The sequence below is a fragment of the Limulus polyphemus genome, unplaced genomic scaffold (genome assembly GCF_000517525.1).
Source record: "Limulus polyphemus unplaced genomic scaffold, Limulus_polyphemus-2.1.2 Scaffold446, whole genome shotgun sequence".
Taxonomy (NCBI): Eukaryota; Metazoa; Arthropoda; class Merostomata; order Xiphosura; family Limulidae; genus Limulus; species Limulus polyphemus.
In genome coordinates this window covers 220,363-242,858 of record NW_013666056.1, presented here as the reverse complement: position 1 = coordinate 242,858, position 22,496 = coordinate 220,363, and the positions used below count along the sequence as shown (strand labels likewise).

Here is a 22,496-nt window from a genome sequence, read left to right as displayed (position 1 = left end):
AAGGTTGCATACTACATACCAGTCTTATAGCGAAACCGTGACGAAATCGGTAATATAGGCTTAACATTGTATTTCCAAATCATTGTTTAATAAAGTGTAAAACTTGTACAGTGTTTCTAGTTTTGTTTATAACTTTATCTCTAATAAATCGATACAGTACGTTATTTCTAGAGATTTATATATATATGTAGGTGTTACTATGTGTCTGGAAAGGGTGGGTCGAGAGACATTACATATGTATATTTGTTGTCGGTTCCTTTACACGAGTTTTGATCAAAGTTTCTAATCCTCTCTAAATACCAGCCACTTGTATTCAACGAAATGCGATGACGTAAAAAGGAAACCAGCAGAGACAAATACCACGTTTGTTATTAATTTAAACGAACTAGTCATCTTAGGACAACAAACGTTTCATAAAAACAAAACCAATAAATCATGGGATATGCAAATATCCCTATCAGACCGTTGAGTAGGACATAAAACCTTATAATTATTAGAATGGCTTCATGTCTGGAAAGAGGAAATCGTGATTCTGTATCGAACAGAATTTCTTAAGCCTTACTTATTCCTCTCTCAACACATTACTTCCCTCACAGTGTATGCCGAATTATGGGTCCTAATTACCGTGGTTCGCGTACTGTTACCGCAAAAAAAGGGGGGGGGCATGGCTCACCCTTTCAATCGTGGAAGCGTTATTATAATGGGACGGTCAATCCCACTTTTCATTGTTAAAGAATGGCCCACGATTTAGCGGCGTCTGATTTGACTAGCTGCCTTCCCTATTGTATATCACTTATAAACAAGGGACGACTGGTGCAGGTAGCCCTCGAGTAGCTTTACGCAAAATTTAACAAAAAACAACAGAATATATATAACTTATATATCGACACAACTCTACACATAAAAATACTGTTAGATAGTTGAAGTTATTTTGATAATTTGTTAAAATGCTGACAGAGTATCTTATAATCATAGCTTTCCCGATAGGTCAGCGATAAATTTAGCGAATTACAACTCTAAAATCCGGGGTACAATTTATTGTGGTGGACTGAGCGCTGTAAGAAATAAACTAAAGCTTACCGTTGTATGTATTTAAACAAGAAAATCTCTATTAAATGTTCAGGCGACGGTCAAAGTTTCTCAGAACCAGTTTTTTTTCTTTGAAAAAATTATGTTTTTATTTTCAGGCTAAGATAAAAATTAGTATTATTTACACTGTGTTTGTAGGCGTTTGCTCTATCCTAGGGTTGCTTTATCACCTATGAATAGATTGTCTAACACGTCAAGCTCTAAAACAAACAAAAAAATCAACTTCTTATACTATTTGATGCTACGCGCCATTTCGTTGACGTCACACGCATTAAAACACTTGAATTTAGTTGGGAATACACATTACGTTGAACATATACATAAACATATGGACATTCACATGGTCGTCATTAGGTTTCTACGAAAAAAAATGACGAAGCTTTAATCATTCAAGGTGTTTTTGAGTACACGGACACCATAATTATTGTAATTTACTGCGGTGATAAATCGTTACCTGGTTTCTTTAGCATTCGGGGGTGGGGTGGAAGAGGGGGTTCTTGGTAATTCACGAGGACCGCACATGTTTGATAAATAGCTCTTTCCTAGAATCATTACGATGTGGATCTATTCGGTCCTTGATATTCAATATGTTGTTAAAAAACCCACAACTCGATTGAAATGAGAGTGAATGTGACGTATTGAAACTACCATCTGTCTATGATGTCTTGTTTCACCTGAGTCTACTACTAAAGCCTAATAACACATTGAATTTCATTGGAGCACCTACGTACTCCCTGTTTCATCAACGTTCTTCCAATCTTCTGTATTCGGTTTCATAATTAAATTCAAACTACAGAAGGATATCTAACATTTTAAATGAATGCTGCTTGAGGTTAATAGTTTTATTTGTGTTTTATCTATAATTGCTTATACCAATGTCTGTATTAACTATTTAAGTTGGCATATGCTGAATTACGAGACTATTTCAACTTTAATATTAGAGAACATTCACTGTACAAATGTTTCATATTGTGAAATTTTCTAATATTCAGTCAGTAGTTTCTTATTCAATACACTATATATATATTTCATCATTTCAAACCAGACGTAAATTACACAGGCCTGCGAATTTAAACTTCATGTATGTTGTTTTTGGTTTCAATAACGGATTTTCCATAATTCAGCTACGCAGATTTCGAAAATAATATTCTTTTTTGTGTATCACGTAAGAATTTTTTTACAAATCGGAAAGAAAATAAACTGTTATGCATTATTTATTGTTATCAAATAATAAATAAAATATGAAGGAATTAGAAAGTGTTGCTGGCTCACATTTTTAAGAATTTACTGAATGGCCAAAAAAAAAAGCGACTTAAAAAGTGCTTCACGTAAAACCTTAAATAATAAATAACTCTTAGCATAAATAATTAGACGGAGTAGCGAAATAATAGGCATTTCGATCCTAATCATGATGGAAGTATTAAACAACTGAAATCATAGCTTAACTAAGATGTTGAAACTGTTCGGTTATTAAAAAGTTATTTTGATCTCTCTGTAGCTTAAGCTCCCCAGTGACACAGCGGTATGTCTGCGGACTTATAACGCTAGAATCCGGATTTCGATACCCGTGGTGAGCAGAGCACAGATAGCCCATCGTGTAGCTTTGTGCTTAATGACAATTAAATTGTAGCTTAATGTAATTTTAAAATAAGTAAGTTGTTATTATTATTGCTTCATCTAAAAACTATAAGAATGCTGACGTTGTTGAATTAAGTATATTATATTTTTTTTGCAATAAAAAAATAGTTTTTTCTACCTGAAATAAACCAAACTCAGGATCCTGACCAGTTTAATTAAGTTATAATTAATAAGAGTAAAACTGACCTATTTTGCTGACGTAAATATTTATTGTTTTATCCGGAGATGTTCCAGAGGTTTCTTTAAAACTGGGTTCAAACATACAACTGGATACGATCATGGAAGGAAACGACGTATACTTCGAATGTCACATCCACGCGAACCCGTGGGTTGATGACATTGTGTGGCTGCACGAGGGAATCCCCATTAAAAACAAACAGGAAGAAGGAATCATTATCAGCAACCAGAGTTTAGTTTTACAGCATATCAAAATAACATCACGTGGAAAATATCAATGTATAGCATATAACACTGAAGGCTCAGGAAGGAGCAATGAAGTTGAAATCAATCTGAAATGTAAGTTTACTGGAGTGTATGTTTTAGCTTACATAACTTCATTGTTGGTTCATTAATTTTCAGATTTTGAATATCATCTTATCGGACAGTTTTCTTTCCTTTATTTGAAATATTGAACATTCTGATTTCACACAGATAATGGAGCCAATCGATTTGGATAGCTAGGTATTTCAGATCTTGTTTAATATCCTACTGGCTTGTGAAAATAAATCATATAACAAAAGTAAAAACGAATCTTTTAAAGATCACATAGATTATTGTTAATAGTCTATTGATGCATCAAGGACACGTGAACGTATACTTCTTCAGAAACTAATTAATTATACAGGTTAAATCTTTCAAGAATGATTTCAAATGAGCTTTTCTTTAAAAATAAGAGAACCAGGCTTCGGACAATCTGTAAACTAATAGTGAAATATATTGCATTATTTATTATAACTATTTTTTACATCACATTTTATTCATAACGAATTCCAAGAGTACGGCACCAAATTCGGTTAATTCGTTTTTTCTTATCATCATAGATTCACATCTTAGAATTAGTCCTAATAATGAACTGTCTTTGAACGATATAAAGGGTAAGATCCTCAAAGATCTGTCGTTAAAAAAATATATAAATCGTCTTTATATATTTGTATTGAGCAACATACTAGTTATAATGATCTAAATTTCAAACAGGAAAAACATTTGTCGAAACAGCTGCTTTTACAGAACGAACCATTTTGAGTACCATCAAACGGTTTTAGCACTGTTATCTTAAATTTATATTTCTAAAATAATTTAACTTGCTTGTTCGTTGGCAAACGAATAAATATAACCCAGAACAATTAATAATACTGCGAAATGTTGAAGCCAATAGTTAATCAAGGTTATTGGTCATTTGATGCAGTATACAGGAGAAAAAACTAACTCCTGTTTGTTTTCGTAACTACTGTGAAAAATTAATGCTTATTTATTTCGGAAACTGGTGAAGAGATTCTTGATTTAAAATGACAAAGGCTAGCTTAACCTTACTCTTTAAAAAACGTATTATTTTTCCTTTCTTTTTTTCTATAATCAAGAAAAGAGGGGGGAATAAGGTAATGCCATATTTTAGTTTTTAAATTAAACAGATACTTTGAATTACTTTGAAAAACTCTTTGCGGGAAAATGTATTTTATCAGTACACACTTTCAGTATATTAAAAAGAGCTGCTTTACTCGTTAATCATTGATTAAGGCAGTGTCTGTCAACTGTCTTATTTTATCGTATATTTATTATCAGGCACTACTGAATTTTTATTTCAGGAAAGAGAAAGAAAATCAGACGTAAAAAGATTAAATTTACCAATTACTATTAATTTAAATATGAATTAATTCTCATTTTTGACTAAACATGAAGATTTAGTTAGAAATATTATTTTTCTTTCACTTAACGTCATCATTGAAATGACCTTCAACATTTTAATGAAGTTTCAAAGCTTTACATAAACAAATTACTGGTTAGCACATTCTTCGTACTTAGATCCAAGCCAAAGAAAATTAATTGCAAAAATTAAATGTGTTAAATTCTATTTAATTTTTCAAATTCAAAGTCGATCCTATAAATCCAAAAACATCATTAATGTTCTAAGCTTTACATTTCCCCATTGTTTTAATTACTTCTATTTTTATCAATTAATTAATTACTTTTATTCTTATCAATTAATTTAACTACTTCTATTATTTTCAATTAATTTAATTACTTCTATTCTTATCAATTAATTTAATTACTTCTATTCTTATCAATTAATTTAATTACTTCTATTCTTCTCAATTAATTTAATTACTTCTATTCGTATCAATTAATTTAATTACTTCTATTCTTATCAATTAATGTAATTACTTCTATTCCTTTTTATCAGTTAAATTCAATTAATTCTATTCTTACCAGTTAACCATAATAGCAAGAACAAAAGGGAACAAATGTTTAAAGATTAAAAAATACAAACAAAAATATTAAATTTGGAGTAAAATATATTCATCTTGTAAAGAAATTTTAATAAACGCAAACTCTAATCTTTATCACTGTACAATATAATTACCTTAATATTCTTGAAACAATAAAGACATTAAAGAATAAATTACATTTTACGTTAGTTCAACATCGTAGATATAATTAGTAGTTTCTTAGATAGGAGGACACGGTAATAAAAGTTGTTTTCCAACTTACATTTGTTAGGTGTACTTATATTAAATTTTAAGTTATTGAAGGGTTTGAAAAATATACATATAACATTCAACAAATAAAGAATAGTCCGGAAGCTTTGATTTGCTATATCTTTTTATTAATTGAATAAAATTTATCACGTTATTTTACAAAATCTAATTATGGGTTTATTAGTTTGATTGAAGTTAATATTTATAATAAAAAACAAAAAAATTCGCATGTTAACTACAATTGATCTTTGAGATTTGTACTGGTAATTTGTCAAATCTAAAATATTCAGAAATTAGCTGAAAACTTAATTTATCTACCAAATGTGCAATTTTCACAAATTCCGTCAGGTTGTTTTTTGAAGCGTGATATTATATAAACATCTTTTAATTTTCAAATTAACTATTAGTAAGCAAATTACAAGGTAGATGCCTACGTTCTTTAAAATAGTCCTTACAAAGGCATCATTCAATGGGTGATTTAAACAAAAAGATTGGTTAAATATGTGCATTTACTAGAAATAATCGTTTTAGGCATTTGTGTACTATTTCAAAGATTGCCTTAGCTGAGGTATTTTACTCTTAGAATAAATGTTGTGTGAAATGCGTAAATAATTTAAATATATTTAAAAGGCTATCTGTTTCTTTATCTATTCAGTTACTCCAGTGTGCAGTGACACCCGAGAAAAAAGCTATCGACTTGCAAAAAATGAAAGCGCCACAATTCTTTGTCAGGTTGATGCGAATCCATCGAACGTTGAGTTTTACTGGAATTTAAATAATTCTCTAGAAATGGTTGAAATCCATTCGTTTTCTGTCAACAGCTCCACAAGTGAATTGGTATATAGACCCAGAAGTGATATTGATTACGGAATATTGCACTGTTGGGCAAAGAACATCGTTGGTGAACAAAAGGAACCTTGTATTTTTAATGTGATATCTGTAGGTGTGTACAAACTTCATTTTTATTTTCTTGAATACTGGGTTTTTAACTTACATTTATTATTTGTTTGCTAACTACGATATGACATAGTTAAGTCCTCTGATGGGAAAGCGGTAAGTCTACGGACCTGCAATGTTAAAATCCAGAGTTCGATTCCTCGTGATGGGCACATCAGATAGTCCTCTGCTGCTTTGTTTTAAGCCAAACAAACAAGATATATTTAAAAGTCCCTATTTGCTTACATTTGGAATATTTTGGAGAAATCTTACCAGTTGTCCCTACGTATACCACAGGATTAAAATTTAAAATCAAGGAGAGTAAAAGTCTGATCAATCATTGTACATCTATAGCCGTTGGTTGAAGAACAGTGTGAGCTTCCAACCAACTAAAGATATTAAAAAATACAGTATTTCGGACTTGGTGGTCATTTTGATATAGATAATATATATTTGTTTATCACCCAAAAATATCTAGTCGTGCTTCTTTGTAAAAATTGTTTCTAGATATTGTTTTTGGCAATATAACACCCACAATCAATTGTTATACTTTCCGTTCGTTCAAGTTCTTATTAAGTATATATGATGATGTAATATCATACTACATACAGAACTGTTATACAGCTAGAATTAACTATGATGATGTAATATCATACTACATACAGAACTGTTATATAGCTAGAATTAACTATGATGATGTAATATCATACTACATACAGAACTGTTATACAGCTAGAATTAACTATGATGATGTAATATCATACTACATACAGAACTGTTATATAGCTAGAATTAACGTTAATTCTAGCTATATGACATTTCTGTATGTAATATGATATTACATCATCTAAATTACATTAGTTTTCTGTAATTACATTTTAATTGTCATATGGTATCTTTCATTCCTAATCTTATTATTAATTATTGAATTTTCTCGAGGCCTATCGCGTCTACATTTTGGCTTTTACAAAATAGTTGACTTTATTTATTTTCTCCTTGTTGTTTCCTCCACGTGTGTTCTAAGTGATAACAGTTAGTTAAAGTGGGAGTAGTTGTACTAGATACAAGTCACAGCACGTTTAACACGTTGTTATGTTTTATTACAGAACCAATATTATAGTTACATAACGTTCGATTAAAACTATTAATTTTACTTATTATATTGTATATTCATAAACACTAGTTTTTGGCTTTACTATTGCTAATGGTCTACTAAACTCCACAGGTAAGAAAGCTAATTTATCTCATATGACACGCTCTACTAAAGTTGCACCGTCGAAGTTCTATTATGAACTTTCATTGGCCGTAAGACGTTTTTAGGTAGAGTTGTGTGAAGTTTTACTTATAAGCGAGCATAATGATGTTACATTGTTCATTAATTAAATCGTTGACAGTTCTTGAAACCAGTATCTAGTGTTTGTGTGTTCCATAAATAAAGTATAATCTATTGTTTATTTATTAACACTTTCATTAACTCTATTGGTTAGAACGTTTAATAGATCTATTGTTTCTTATTTTTTTACTTTTTCAAGTTTCTTTTCCTTTTTTATACTTTTAGTATAGATATTGTTTTATACTGTTAGCTTAATAATATTTGGATTTAGAACTAACATAAATCTTCTAAGTTGGCCGATCCTCCTAGTTATTATTGGGTTTACGGTCGAAAATCTCGTTAACAGTGAGTGTACCCAACGGATAAAACAATGCATTTAAATTTTAATAAGTAAGAACATAAGAACAATATATACAATTAACTATGTTCGTTACCAATTTGATTTTTTAGTTTGCTCTAAGTGGGTAGCTTGCTATGATCAGAAACTAATATTAATATTAATAGTTTTTTGTTTGTTTTTAAGTATATCATGGTATTAGTGAAACTAATTTTGGAGAATCGAACTCGCGAATTATGATCAATTTTCAGTTACACAAGGACTAGACACAAAAAAAGTTTTAATTTAAGGAACTTGGAAGAATAAAATTACTTACAAAATTGGGATTCCCTTTTCATGCAACCAGAGGGAAAAAAATGAATTATTTAAAATGTAAGTCTTTTTTTTTAATATTAGATCATTAGTTCAGCCATAATGGAATCAGCTTGTTTGTTGTTAACCCAAAAGCAGCACAACGAGCTATCCGTGCTGCGTCCACCACGCGTATCGAAACCTGAATTTTAACGTTATAAGCCTTCAAACTTACCGTTGAGGCCAAGAAATAAGATCTTAATTAAAGCAAAGAAACCATGATAATACCCCATAGAATGGTTTTATATAAGCATTTAATACGTAAAAATCAAACAATTTACAGGCCGACCTAGTTCCTTGAGAAACTGTATCCTGTTCAATATCACAGCGAGAGGATTTTCTGTGCGTTGTAAAGAAGGCTACGATGGGGGGCTCAACCAATCGTTTCATTTAGAAGTCTACAGCTCGTTAAAAGAAAAGGTTTTCTTGAACATGACTCAAAATAGATCACCAACATTTCTTGCAACAAATCTGCCTCCTTCTACGTCATTTATTATTGTGATCTACGCTTCGAACTCAAAAGGAAGGAGTGCCACTATCATACTTACTGCGACTACAACTCCTGCAACTCAAGAACTTAAAGGTAAACATTTTTTTTCTTTTCTTTACTGGATATATTATGTAAATTTCTTAAATGATATTATTTATTAAACTAACGAATGCTTGATATATATATATATAAGTGATATCAGTGAAATAAAAAGCGGGTGTTAATAAAATCTTCAATAACCATCGTAACAACAGTATCGTCTTAAATATAAGCGTCTTCTTCAGATACAGATTGGGCCCGGCATGGCCAGGTGATTAGGGCGCTCGACTCGCAATCTGAGGGTCGCGGGTTCGAATCCCCGTCCCACCAAATATGCTCGCCCTTTCAGCCGTGGGGGCGTTATAATGTGACAGTCAATCCCACTATTTGTTGGTAAAAGAGTAACCCAAGAGTTGGCGGTGGGTGGTGATGACTAGCTGCCTTCCCTCTAGTCTTACACTACTAAATTAGGAACGGCTAGCGCAGATAGCCCTCGTGTAGCTTTGCGCGAAATTCAAAAACAAACAAACAAACAATCAAATACAGATTATTAGAAATAAACGCACGAGGGCTAGGCGGGCAGGCTGTTAGAGATCCCCAAGATTCACGTATAGCCGTTCCCAATTGTGAACTATTCACCTGAGGGAGAGTGGCCAGGCAGCTACACCTTCGTTGACCTTTGAATTGAATAACGGGATTGAATTCCATAGCTAAAGAGCGGAGCGTGTTTTAGCAGCATTATGTCTCGAACCTTGAACCTTTCGTAATGCATCCCAACACACTAACAGCCTGGTCAGACTCGGCCTGATCAGAATGGATTCATCTGTGATTTTGATAGAATTTCAAAAAAAATAAACAACTAACTTACATAACGTCGACGTCGCCAAAGACTAAACTTTATACAAAACAAGTACTGACACGACGATAAGTTTACGTTATTACGTCCAGAAATGCTGAAAACTTTCGCCATATGATTAGGCGACACATTTAATGATTTTTGTTTATTTCTCACAACTCTAGCATTCCTTAAAGACCGCTACCGGATGAGCATCTATATGACAAATAAAAGTTTGTGTCACTTGAGTTGTGTAAAACTCTTTAAACCTGGTATTGTATTTCAAGTTGACTGAAAACTCATAAAAGCTTTATGACTGTCGCTCTAGGCCTGTAATAAATGTCATTAGATATTACGTCAAGACTTCAGTTGCATGTTTATGATGATAACCCAATTAGTTAATCTCTTCAAAAGTGCGGTAATATTATTAATAATATTTAATCGTTAAATGAAAAAGCAATGAATAGAGAACTGGTACATCCACACTGATTTTCAAACCGAAGTTTACCGTTTTTATGTGTGTTGAATTTCGCGCAAAGTTATTCGAGAACTATCTGTGTTTGCTGTCCCTAATTAATAGAAGTGGAAGACCAGAGGAAAGTCAGCTAGTCAACACTCCCTATCGCCAACTCTTTGGCTACTCTTGTATCAACGAAATGTGGGATTGACCGTCATATTATAACGCCCTCAAGGCTGAAAGGGCGAATATGTTTGGTGACGGGATTTGAACTCATGAACCGCAGATTGCGAGTCAAGCGCTCTAACCATCCAGCCTTGAAGTATACCGACAGAAATACATATTATTTCATGAAACAGCGACTAGTAATAAAATTTGACGTATGCTGGAAAGAAGAATCGGTCATTTAGTCGACCAGACGTTCTCTAGTATCGCATGCTGTCTCTACGTGATCGATAAAGAGCCAGACAAGCCAGCAGTAATAAAAATGGAATGAGAGGGAGCTCTCAAATGTGTGAAGCTGAAACTTCGGGGAAAATTTGTGCTCGGAAAAAAATAGAGATACTTACTAGTTAATGTTCTAATAATTTAATCTAAATTGAGTTCGGCTATTTAGACATTACTTTCTTGACCAAACTAGTCTTATATGTCTAAATCTAATTGATAACGCCGTATTAATCTGTCATTTGCTTCTTCTACCGGTGAACAAAGTAACTAGCATTGTATAGTCACTTTTTCATGGTATAATAAGTAGTTCGAAAAATGTTTTTTTTTAAAAGATTTTATTTAAAACAATTTTGAATAGTTTTATATTATTCAAGTTGAAAGAATAAAATTGATATATATGATAATATATGGATGTATTATTTTAATACAAACGATTCTACTACATTTCCACATAGATAAGAGGTTCCAAGAAATCGAAGAATGGGCTAAACGAGTAACTTGTAGTCTTTAACTAAACTAAACGAGTAACTTTTAGTCTTTAACTAAACTAAACGAGTAACTTGTAGTCTTTAACTAAACTAAACGAGTAACTTGTAGTCTTTAACTAAACTAAACGAGTAACTTTTAGTCTTTAACTAAACTAAACGAGTAACTTGTAGTCTTTAACTAAACTAAACGAGTAACTTTTAGTGTTTAACTAAACTAAACGAGTAACTTTTAGTGTTTAACTAAACTAAACGAGTAACTTTAAGTCTTTAAACTAAACGAGTAACTTTAAGTCTTTAACTAAACTAATCGAGTAACTTTTAGTCTTTAACTAATCTAAACGAGTAACTTTTAGTCTTTAACTAAACTAAACGAGTAACTTTAAGTCTTTAACTAAACGAGTAACTTTAAGTCTTTAACTAAACTAAACGAGTAACTTTTAGTCTTTAACTAAACGAGTAACTTTAAGTCTTTAACCAAACTAAACGAGTAACTTTAAGTCTTTAACTAAACTAAACGAGTAAGTTTTAGTCGTTAACCAATCATACACTGAATATTTAGTAAAATTAACTGTCTCTTTTTATATATTCAATAAGGATAAAATCATTCCTTGCATTTAAAGAAAATGCAATTTTATTTTAAGCTTAGGTAAGTTAAAACATCGTGAATAAAAAAAGTAAAACAAGGTCAAGACTTGATTCAACTGTTGACTAGCTGCTGTCTCATAATCCTTATTCGATCACCCTTATTTAAACGATAAGCATATATATTACCTTAACTAAATTGTAAAATTAGTCAAATACGTGGAAGGCATTCCTACACAATTGCATATTAAATCTCTTTTTCATATAGTAAAACATACTTGTAAAGCATCTTCTTACGGAGTGAACTGGCAATTTATTCCCCCTAAGTGATGTTTCGAAATTCTTTTCTCTTTGTTAGATAAGATTCAGAAATAGTAGAAACTAGTTACTGCTATAGCAAGTGTTACTTTAATGTCCTTAATTTGGATATTATTGCCTGTTAAATATAGTCACTCTGCAAATGGATGATCAGGAATATACTTTTTTTTTCAGTCTTTCTTAAAGCTTCTTTTAATGATTAGGCTTAGAGAATATATATGGCTAGTCGAAAAAAAACGAGATCATCAAATTACTTAAACATCCTTGTTGTTAAAAGAAGTTAATGAATAAAATATCAGCAACTTAACTCAACGTCAGGTTTATTTTTGGAAGCCACATCAAAAGAAGCATAAGTAAATGGCTTAAACATCCTTGTTGTTAAAGGAAGTTGGTGTAAAAAACACCAGCAACTCAGCACAACGTGAAGTCCATCACTGAAATTTATGTTTCATTCAGAAACGCAAGTATATTAATTAATCAACCTTGCTCTCAATATGAATTAATGAACTAAACCTCAGCAAATTATCAGGTTCAGCCATGGAAGTCATTTTGTGTTTCTAACAAAAGTGGCAATAAATTAAATATGTCAGAATCAAATTGTTTAAGTGCCTGAACCCGTTAATATTTTGAAGATTATTAAGTTTCAGAGATCAGGTATCACAGCAACAGTATTCCCTTCTGGTAATGTTAATCAGTTATGATAAGATGAGTTGTCTGTTGGAAGGAAGGAAGCTAGTCAGCAGCACTAGCCGCCAAACCTAGGGCTACTACTCTATCCAAACATTAGAAATTTTACCGTCGTTCGTAATTATAACATACCCACGGCTGGAAAGTAGGAGTGCGATATAAGCCAACGGGTCTCGGACCATAGACCCCCAGATCCACAATCCGACACGATAATTCTTAGGCCTTTTGCGTTTTGATATGATATTAGGTTTAGTAACGTTTAATGATTTTCGTCATTTGTCGTTGACCGAAGTATTTCATTATTCTTTAATTAGCATAATGTACACTGGACTTTAATTAGCATAGTGTACACTGGACTTTAATTAGCATAATGTACACTGGACTTTAATTATCATAATGTACACTGGACTTTAATTATCATAATGTACACTGGACTTTAATTACCATAATGTACACTGGACTTTAATTAGCATAATGTACACTGGACTTTAATTATCATAATTTACACTGGACTTTAATTATCATAATTTACACTGGATTTTAATTAGCATAATGTACACTGGACTTTAATTATCATAATTTACACTGGACTTTAATTAGCATAATGTACACTGGACTTTAATTAGCATAATGTACACTGGACTTTAATTAGCATAGTGTACACTGGACTTTAATTAGCATAATGTACACTGGAGAATAACAGACATTGAAAAACTATAACAAATATGAGCAGTGAACAGAAAAATGAATATATTTATTGGCAATGTTTCGTTGTATAAGCTTTAACAAGGGTTAACTGTATCATACCAACCTAGTCTATAACTGAACGAAAAGGCACGGAGGACAAAAGAACAGATTTAACGCAACAAAAGGTAACTACAATGGCATATAACTAACCATATAAATTGTCTACTTAATATATTCGACATCTGTGTTATTGCGACGAGGAGTAATATGCAATAATTGAAACATAAGATTGATTGCGTTATATGAAAATAAATTTGTATATGAATATTAGAAATTCACAACCACATGCAATGTAATGTTGCGGTGGTACTGCATGCATCAGTACAATATTTTGACATGGCGTGGTGTTCGTACGTAGTGTAATACCACTGAAAATTGATTACTCTTGGAAGGTTATGTAACAGCCATTTTTAACACAAAATATTCCTATACTCAGATCATAAAGATGTGTTCAGATCGGGGATTTAGAATTTCCAGAACGAGAGTATATATATATATCCCTTGTACTTTAGAAATAAAAGAATGTGAATCAACTTAGGAAACAAAGACCACTCGGTAAAAGACTTACAACAAGTCATACTTCATGTGTGGTAAGCAAAGTGCAGCATTTTATAACAGGTGTGATTAAACGAATATAATGGTCAGTGGCTAAAACCGTTCACATTCCCCCATCAACTGTAAGCAACACAAACAAGAAAGATCTCCGTTTCGAAAAGAGACACAAGTCAAGTGTATACAAGTTTCTTCAAACAACATATCCGTTTAATCATCATATTCCTCAAGCAGCTGAAGAACGAAACAGGTATTCATGCTTTATCATACATAGAGATCATAACACAAGACGCAGCGCAACTATGGATTTCTGTGCAATCGGACTGTTAAAACCAGTGATGGGAAACCATCATCTTCAGACACTAGATGGCTGTGGGAAATCAAGCAAGAAATAGTGGAGTTCTTTTGACATGACATTCTTAGGACGGAGCATTTTGCATTGAATACTATGCTCCAAGGATTATTATCAAGATGCACGTTCGTCTGAAAGCGTATGACCTAAGGTAGCGAAAAGGACTGGTACGATGTGAAGGATTATTATCAAGATGCACGTTCGTCTGAAAGCGTATGACCTAAGGTAGCGAAAAGGACTGGTACGATGTGGGGTGTTCATAAAGTCGTTTAATAAACGTATTAAAACTCTTCGTGTATTATTACATTGTTGTGACCTTCTGTTGTATTGTTTAACTCTGTTTTTCCGTTCTACGTGCATATTTCGGTTAGCGACAAGGTTCATATAATATAACTATCCCTTTGTAAAGCAGATGTAGCGAAACGTTGGTACAAAGCTAATCTATTTGTCGTAAATGTTATAAGTTTTACAGAGGACTGAAATATGTCCAAGTCCATTCTTAGGCTTTGAAGTAAACCAGATCATCTTTTTGGGCAGTATTATAAATGTGCACGGTTGATGAATGCCTTTTAGTACAGTTTATTAGTAAAGTTTATTGGTATCTTTTAGTAAAGTTTATTTGTTCTTTTTAGTACAGTATATTAATACAGATTTAGTAAAAATTTTTATTATAATTTAGTAACGTATATTAGTACATTTTATAAAGTTTATTAGTACATTTTAGTATAGTTTATTAGTGCATTTTAGTACAGTTTTTAGTATATTTTAGTAAAGTTTAGTATATTTTATTACAGTTTATTGGTATCTTTTACTACAGTTTATTTGTTCTTTTTATTACAGTATATTAATATCTTTTAGTACAATTTATTAGTACATTTTCATTATAAGACAATATTTTTTTCCAGGGAATCCAAAAGGTGCTCCCATTAGTCCAACTCTTGCAATCGTAATTGGTGTTGTAGGAACTCTTGTGGTGTTAGCCATTGCTGTGTTGGTATTTTCAAGATGTCGTAGAAGGAGAAACAATGCAGGTATGTGTTGTTAGCAAATTTGAGCAGAATTTTGATCCGTCTGTTGATGAATCATTCTGTGAATTGTTTTTCGTGATAATCAAAAACAAAACTGATTTACACTCAAAAGCAGATATCATCTCTAGATACCGTCAAGGTGTGTGTATATATATATATGTTTTATTTTTTAAGAACTTAAAGTGTATTCACATCAGGAACGCAATTTAATTGAAACATGTTCTTATAATCAAATATTTAAAGTATTTTATGCTATGATTAAAATAAAATTTATCAAAATTCTAATCCAAGTTTTACACCAGTATTGATTAAACAGATCACAAAAGCTTATGTTAAGTTTATCTTTCAAATATAACAATTGGTATCGAAAACAACTTTAGTTTAAAATTCTAGTTTCTGATCTGTATCAGATTAATAATAATAATAATAATTAACAAGTCTGAAATAAATGGATTTTATAATAGTAATCCACCTTGATAGGTTAAATTCTCAGTAAATTTTGTGCGAAACAGAACACCGAAATGTAAGTTATCATTATTCTAATCGAGGAAATAGAACAGATAAGTGCGATTTCTGTTTTACATAATAGTTTAAATTATGCTTTAGAAAAAATATTTTTGATTTTTGATATTTTGTTATTTGTTATTGAGAATTATGCATTCAAGCGAATATATATATATAACGAACCACAGCCGTGTGTAAAAACATCACATCAGATACTACACTCCACACACGTGCGTACTTTTATCTGTTGGATATTTCAAACCTGCCGTTACTTCGGTATATGTAATACAGCCTATTAAGCTTTAAAATATGGTATACTTTAAGCCTACTTGTACCATGTGATACAGATAGGAATCAATTCACAAAGCTTACTGATCAGTACCCAACTTACGTCATTGCGAAGTGTGAGTACCAACGTATAATCTTACTATAGGTCACACGAGATTCTTGAGCAACTAACATTTGCTAGAAAAGTTTTTTGGTGACATACGTAATACAGATATAACACGATTCGTTGGGATTTCAATTTATTCATGCTTAAAGTATGTTCTCACACGTGAATGAAACGAGCAGACGCCTTTTGCCTTTAGTGGCATTACTCTTCCTTCATGTCATGAATTTTTGGCCATGTACTTATTTATTTTAAACGTAATAACAAAGTTTTCGATCCATTGCACAGTTGCAGTAGACAAACTTTCTATTTTTAATTTTGTCATGTTTCATACTTTATATGAAATTTTCCTGTTTCAATAGATAAGAATCTAAACCCAAACTATTGGGTTATTTGGAAAATGAGGTTCTTAAGAGACTCAACTTAAGTTTTTAATTGCACGAAACAGCCACATAAAAGCGACTGTGATGCAAAGAAAACCTGTACAAGCCGAATTCATGTCGTTTCTTATATTTCTTTTGGGCAGTATAAGTAGGCGAAAAAACGGAAAGGTTAGGCCTATAATAAGGCGATTTGAAACCGTCAATGCAACCGAACCGAAAAACATTTTTCTGTAAAAAAGTCAGAAAAGGCGTAAGTTCTGGCCTAAGTAATACGCGTGAAAAAATTCAGTAATCGATATATATATATATATGTGTGTGTGTGTGTGTGTGTGTGTGTGTGTGTGGATTTGACTGCTACAGCTTGGAAGGATATACAAACACACAGACGAGGAAGTGAAAATTTCTAAGGCAATCAATATAAGTCAAACATTAAACTCCAGAAGACAAACTTCTGGCTTACTCCAACTCGAAAATTTTTGTCTACGGTCACGTACGTAATCATCTTCTTTCGCTAGTTTCGAAGTTTTCCAGTAGGGCACACAAGAAGATAAATTCAAATTTAAAACGTGCTTAAAATATTAATCTTAGGACGTTGAACTTTAAGTTTTCCATCACACTTTATTTAATTATGTTCGAAGTTCTAGTTATTTTGTTTGATACTTTACGAATAATCATTCTACTTGTTAGAGGATTGTGTTTAAAATGAAATTATTGGTATATAACACAAACAAACGAAAAAAAAAAGATTATCAATGGACTACCTGAAGGTATAAATTGCATTCACTGTCTTATACTTTTAATTTGTCAGAAGCCTCTAACGATTTGTGAATAATATGATATAAATGGCCTTATGACGAAGCTTAATAGGATTTTATAATGTTTTCGACATCAACATTCACGTTACAATTTTGATAAATTTGACCTTCAAATAACCTTCTCTATAGTGGTTGTGATGAGGCTTAAGTTGCTGTTTTGTTTTACTTAACTAGTAGTAAACTTACTTCTCCGGATGGCCTGCAAAAATTGGGTTGAAATAAAGATCTACGTTATATGTCCGCGTATACCATTAAGTATTAATAATAAAACAATTTAAAATGAGGATCTCTAGTTTATCAAGTTTCGCCAAAGTCAGTTCCTATTTGCTCGAAAAATTCAAAACGTATTTTTTTTTATTCTAACTCTTATTACAAACGTTATTTAGTGTACGTAATGAATGTAATCTCGTTTGCCGGTTCCATTATAGGCCACACTTACTATCATGCCGTTATTTTCAATATCTTTACTAAACTTGCATTTTACTTCCGTCTGTATCTTTATTTCAGGTGAGCGAAAAGAGGAACAGAAAGAAATGTAAGTATCCAATTATGTTTTGTCCAGTGATTCTACGTCTTCGGGTGTGTCCTATTTTCACACGACACGTTGTTTAATCTGTCGTTTTGTTTGCGCTGTCTTCGTCTATTCGATTTGTATTTGTTCTGTCAACCAACCAAGAGATAAAAATCAAGATGATGATGAATTGGTACTATTGAGAAAATCCCTTATATGTATTGAAGTTGTCAAGATGAAAGGTTGGTTAGGTTTATCAAAAGGCTTTTCACATATTCTGAGTAGTCCTAACAAAAGAAGTGTTTTTGTGACTCAAACAAAATATCATTGTGAAATTACTTGCAACTTTCAGATATCAACAACTTGTAAAGTTTCAGTATATTCATTGTTCGTTAAGACAACGATTTGTTTAATATTATCAACATAAACAAGAAAACAGCTTACACAACATGGGTTTATTCACTGGTTCTAGCTAAGATTTGATTGTTCGTTAAGACAACGATTTGTTTAATATTATCAACATAAACAAGAAAACAGCTTACACAACATGGGATTATTCACTAATTCTAGCTACCAGTTCATTGTTGGTTAAGAAAACAATGGGTTTAGTAATAGCTACGAGTATAGATAAGGAACAATACAGGCTACGCGAAATGATATTGTCCACTGGTTATAACTACCAGTTCATTGTTGGTTAAGAAAACTATGGGTTTAGTAATAGCTACGAGTATGGATAAGGAACAATACAGACTACGCGAATTGATATTGTCCACTGGTTATAACTACCAGTTCATTGTTGGTTAAGAAAACGATGGGTTTAGTAATAGCTACGAGTATAGATAGGGAACAATACAGGCTACGCGAATTGATATTGTCCACTGGTTATAACTACCAGTTCATTGTTGGTTAAGAAAACAATGGGTTTAGTAATAGCTACGAGTATACACGAGAAGTAATACAGACCATAGCCTAACAGTTATACATATTTGTATTTTAAATTTGTGGCAAAGCTACTAAGGCTACTTTTTCAACAACAAACCAGAGGACGATAGACAAGACAACCAGTCAGAAGAACCCTACCACCTACCATCCACGCTAAGGGTTTTATTGTTACTCTTATAATGCACCAAAAGCTGAAACTGCGGGTAATATTTTGTAGTTTCGCACGGATTCGAACGCGGCTCGCAAACTCTGTGATCCAGAGATCTACAACAGGGCCAACCACGCCGTTTCTTTGATATGAATATCATGAAAAGAGTTTCACAATTGAAATCGTAAGCGTCAGTGAAAATGCAACTCACGAAACAAAACTATTTTTTTGTGACCAGTCACGATGAGAAGACGTACGCGGGAAACGTATGCTCTCGTCATACAGGGCGTCACAAAAACATAACTTATTACATAGTCAAAGAATACGCTCATATGTTATTGGCTTGAACTAACCTAGTTAAGTATTTAGGTTTTGTAACAAATGCATCACGTGTTTACATGTACGGCATTACGCTGAAATGCGTATTTATTCCCTGAACAGATTCCGCAAGCGTAATGCTTTAATGTATAAAAGAGAAGTTACACTTTCTGACAGAAATATAGCATGAGAGAAATATTTTGGCTATTATTCATTTGTGTAGAATGCAGCCCGTATGGAATGAGTAAAGACCTAATATAAATCATAAAATGGGAGATATTATTATGGTTATAATTTCAGGCAGATGAAGCGAACTACATAAATTTCCATTTGTCAAATATTCTACATTCCATAAATAGTAACTTTTATACTGTAAATAATTCATGTGGTAAAAAAGTAAAACCCATTCATTTTTGTTCGATATTTCTTAAAGCTGAGCAAACTCAAGTACATAAAATATAATATCAGTATATCATAATCACAATATCTTTTATTTCTGTATACGTTCGAGTAAATGAACCGTGAATACCTACCTCAGGAAGTGACAAAGTATGCACAACTGACCTGTTATAATTGCAAATTCAAAACTATAACTACCAGTTCATTGTTGGTTAACTATGGGTTTAGTAATAGCTACGAGTATAGATAAGAAACAATTATTACTTTCAATCGATACTGAAAGTTATCAGTTCGTAGAAACATTATTTATACACTTTTTTTTAGCGGTTTAATTTTTAGCAACTAAACTTTAGGTAGAACTCGGGAAACTTTACCCAGTTTTCTAATCTTATGTTACACGTAAGCCATAACTAACTTACTCTGAACAATCACTTTGTAATACATCACTGACTTACTATGAACAATTGGTTTGTAATAGATTACTGAACTACTAGGTTTCATTTCTAGTAACTAAACTTTAGGTAGAACTCGTGAAACTTTACCCAGTTTTCTGATATTATGAACGCATAGCTTGGAATATAATCACAGATTTCAATGTGGATCGTTTCAGTCTAGAAGAATTTAATATAAAAATAAAAGTAACGTTTACCATACATATATTACAATTTGAAATTCAAGCAGAGTAGTTTCGTAACATATATTTGAGAGTTTTCAAATATGTATCTTATTTTTCGTGTTTTGAACAACAGCCAATAGCACTTTCTCACAAAAAACATGTCTAGTAAAAACAGTCGAGGTTGTAAACATTTTCAATATTACCTGTGCTTCAAAAATTATATGTATGTGTAAAACTGGATTGCCGAATCCCCGTCCCACCAAACATGTTCATCCTTTCAGCCGTGGGGGCGTTATAATGTGACGATCAGTCCCATTATTCGTTGGTAAAAGAGTAGCCCAAGATTTGGCGGTGGGTGGTGATGACTAGCTGCCTTCCCTCTATTCTTACACTGCTAAATTAGGGACGGCTAACGCAGATAGCCCTCGTGTAGCTTTGCGCGAAATTCAAAACAAAACAAAACAAAAACTTATCTTAAAATGTGTATACTAGAAATAAATAAAATATACACGTATATTTGAAAGTATTTCTTCAAGATAAAACCCGCGACCCTCAGACTGTGAGTCGAGCGCCCTAACCACCTGGCCATGCCGGGGCTTTTAAGATAAGTCTAGTCCTCCGAAACTAGGTACGAAAATGACATTATATGATTCAATTTTGCTGGGTATGTATATATATATATATGTGTGTATGTGTATTTTAAATTATTTTCCTTATGATAAATCTCCCTTTTTTACTTCTGATGTATAGATCTGGTTCATTTGTGATCCGAAATTTTTTCCCGTAACCGTACAGACTTATATAAATAAGCGTGTTTTGGCAATATTCATAACAAGTCCGCCAAGTGGTTTACATGCAGGACTGCAGAGCCGAACATTCGTGGTTCGCACCCTGTTATTGGCCACACATTTGGGCCATGTGTGCACTATAGAAGTGACAGTTAAATTTGACTATTCGGTCAGACAAGACTAGTTTTAAAGTTGTCAGAGGGCGTGGTTTACTAGCAGAATTTCCTCTTTCTATAACCTAGCCCAGATAGCCCTCGTGTAGCTTCGCGCGAAATATAACAAATAAAACTACTTGCGTTAAGTTCTTGCGTACTTTTACAAGTTTAATTGGTAGACTTAATAGTTATAACTATGAATTTAGAGAAATCATTATAGAACGCAAAATAGATTATTTTCATACACGATCATTATTAATTTACTAATAGGTAATTGATATCACTTTCAAGATAATTATATTTAAATTAGAATAAAACACTGATATCAGTTACGTACAACTGAAAAATATTAACCTCAGGACTGATATCAGCTACGAGAAACTGACAAATGTTAATCACGCTACTGATATTAGCTACGTACAACTGAAAAATATTAACCTCAGGACTGATATCAGCTACGAGAAACTGATAAATGTTAATGACACTACTGATATTAGCTACGTACAACTGAAAAATATTAACCTCAGGGCTGATATCAGCTACGAGAAACTGACAAATGTTAATCACGCTACTGATATTAGCTACGTATAACTGAAAAATATTAACCTCAGGACTGATATCAGCTACAAGAAACTGACAAATGTTAATCACGCTACTGAAATTAGCTACGTACAACTGAAAAAAATGAGTTTAAACGCTCAACAAGTAAATTTTCGTTTGTTTCATACAGTGTTTCTCAACCTTTTCCAATATTATTGACCCCTATAAGTCTTTCACACCAGTTCACTCACCCCTGACCTAAAATAATGTATTTATCAAACTACACCTAGAACAAATACAATATAAAATAAATGTATTTATCAAACTACACCTAGAACAAATACAATATAAAATAAATGTATTTATCAAACTACACCTAGAACAAATACAACATAAAATAAATGTATTTATCAAACTACACCTAGAACAAATACAACATAAAATAAATGTATTTATCAAACTACACCTAGAACAAATACAACATAAAATAAATGTATTTATCTAAACTACACCTACTAATAAATAATAACTAATAGACTTTTAGTTACTTACTAACTTTAGTTAGTATTAACTTAGTAACTTAATAA

At 32.1% G+C, this 22,496-nt stretch overlaps 1 protein-coding gene across 2 annotated transcripts in view; it reads left to right on the top strand.

The window, feature by feature from the left end:
* The window catches only part of LOC106458329 (nephrin-like), a 91,789-nt gene that overhangs the window by 60,630 nt on the left and 8,663 nt on the right, over positions 1-22,496 (top strand). The window contains exons 7-11 of one of the 2 annotated variants that reach the window (XM_022384507.1): positions 2,953-3,243; positions 6,076-6,363; positions 8,661-8,960; positions 15,277-15,402; positions 18,000-18,027. In XM_022384507.1, coding sequence (XP_022240215.1) covers positions 2,953-3,243; positions 6,076-6,363; positions 8,661-8,960; positions 15,277-15,402; positions 18,000-18,027 — 1,033 coding nt within the window. The remainder of the gene's footprint in view (positions 1-2,952; positions 3,244-6,075; positions 6,364-8,660; positions 8,961-15,276; positions 15,403-17,999; positions 18,028-22,496) is intronic. The other variant, XM_022384508.1, reaches the window with a different exon arrangement.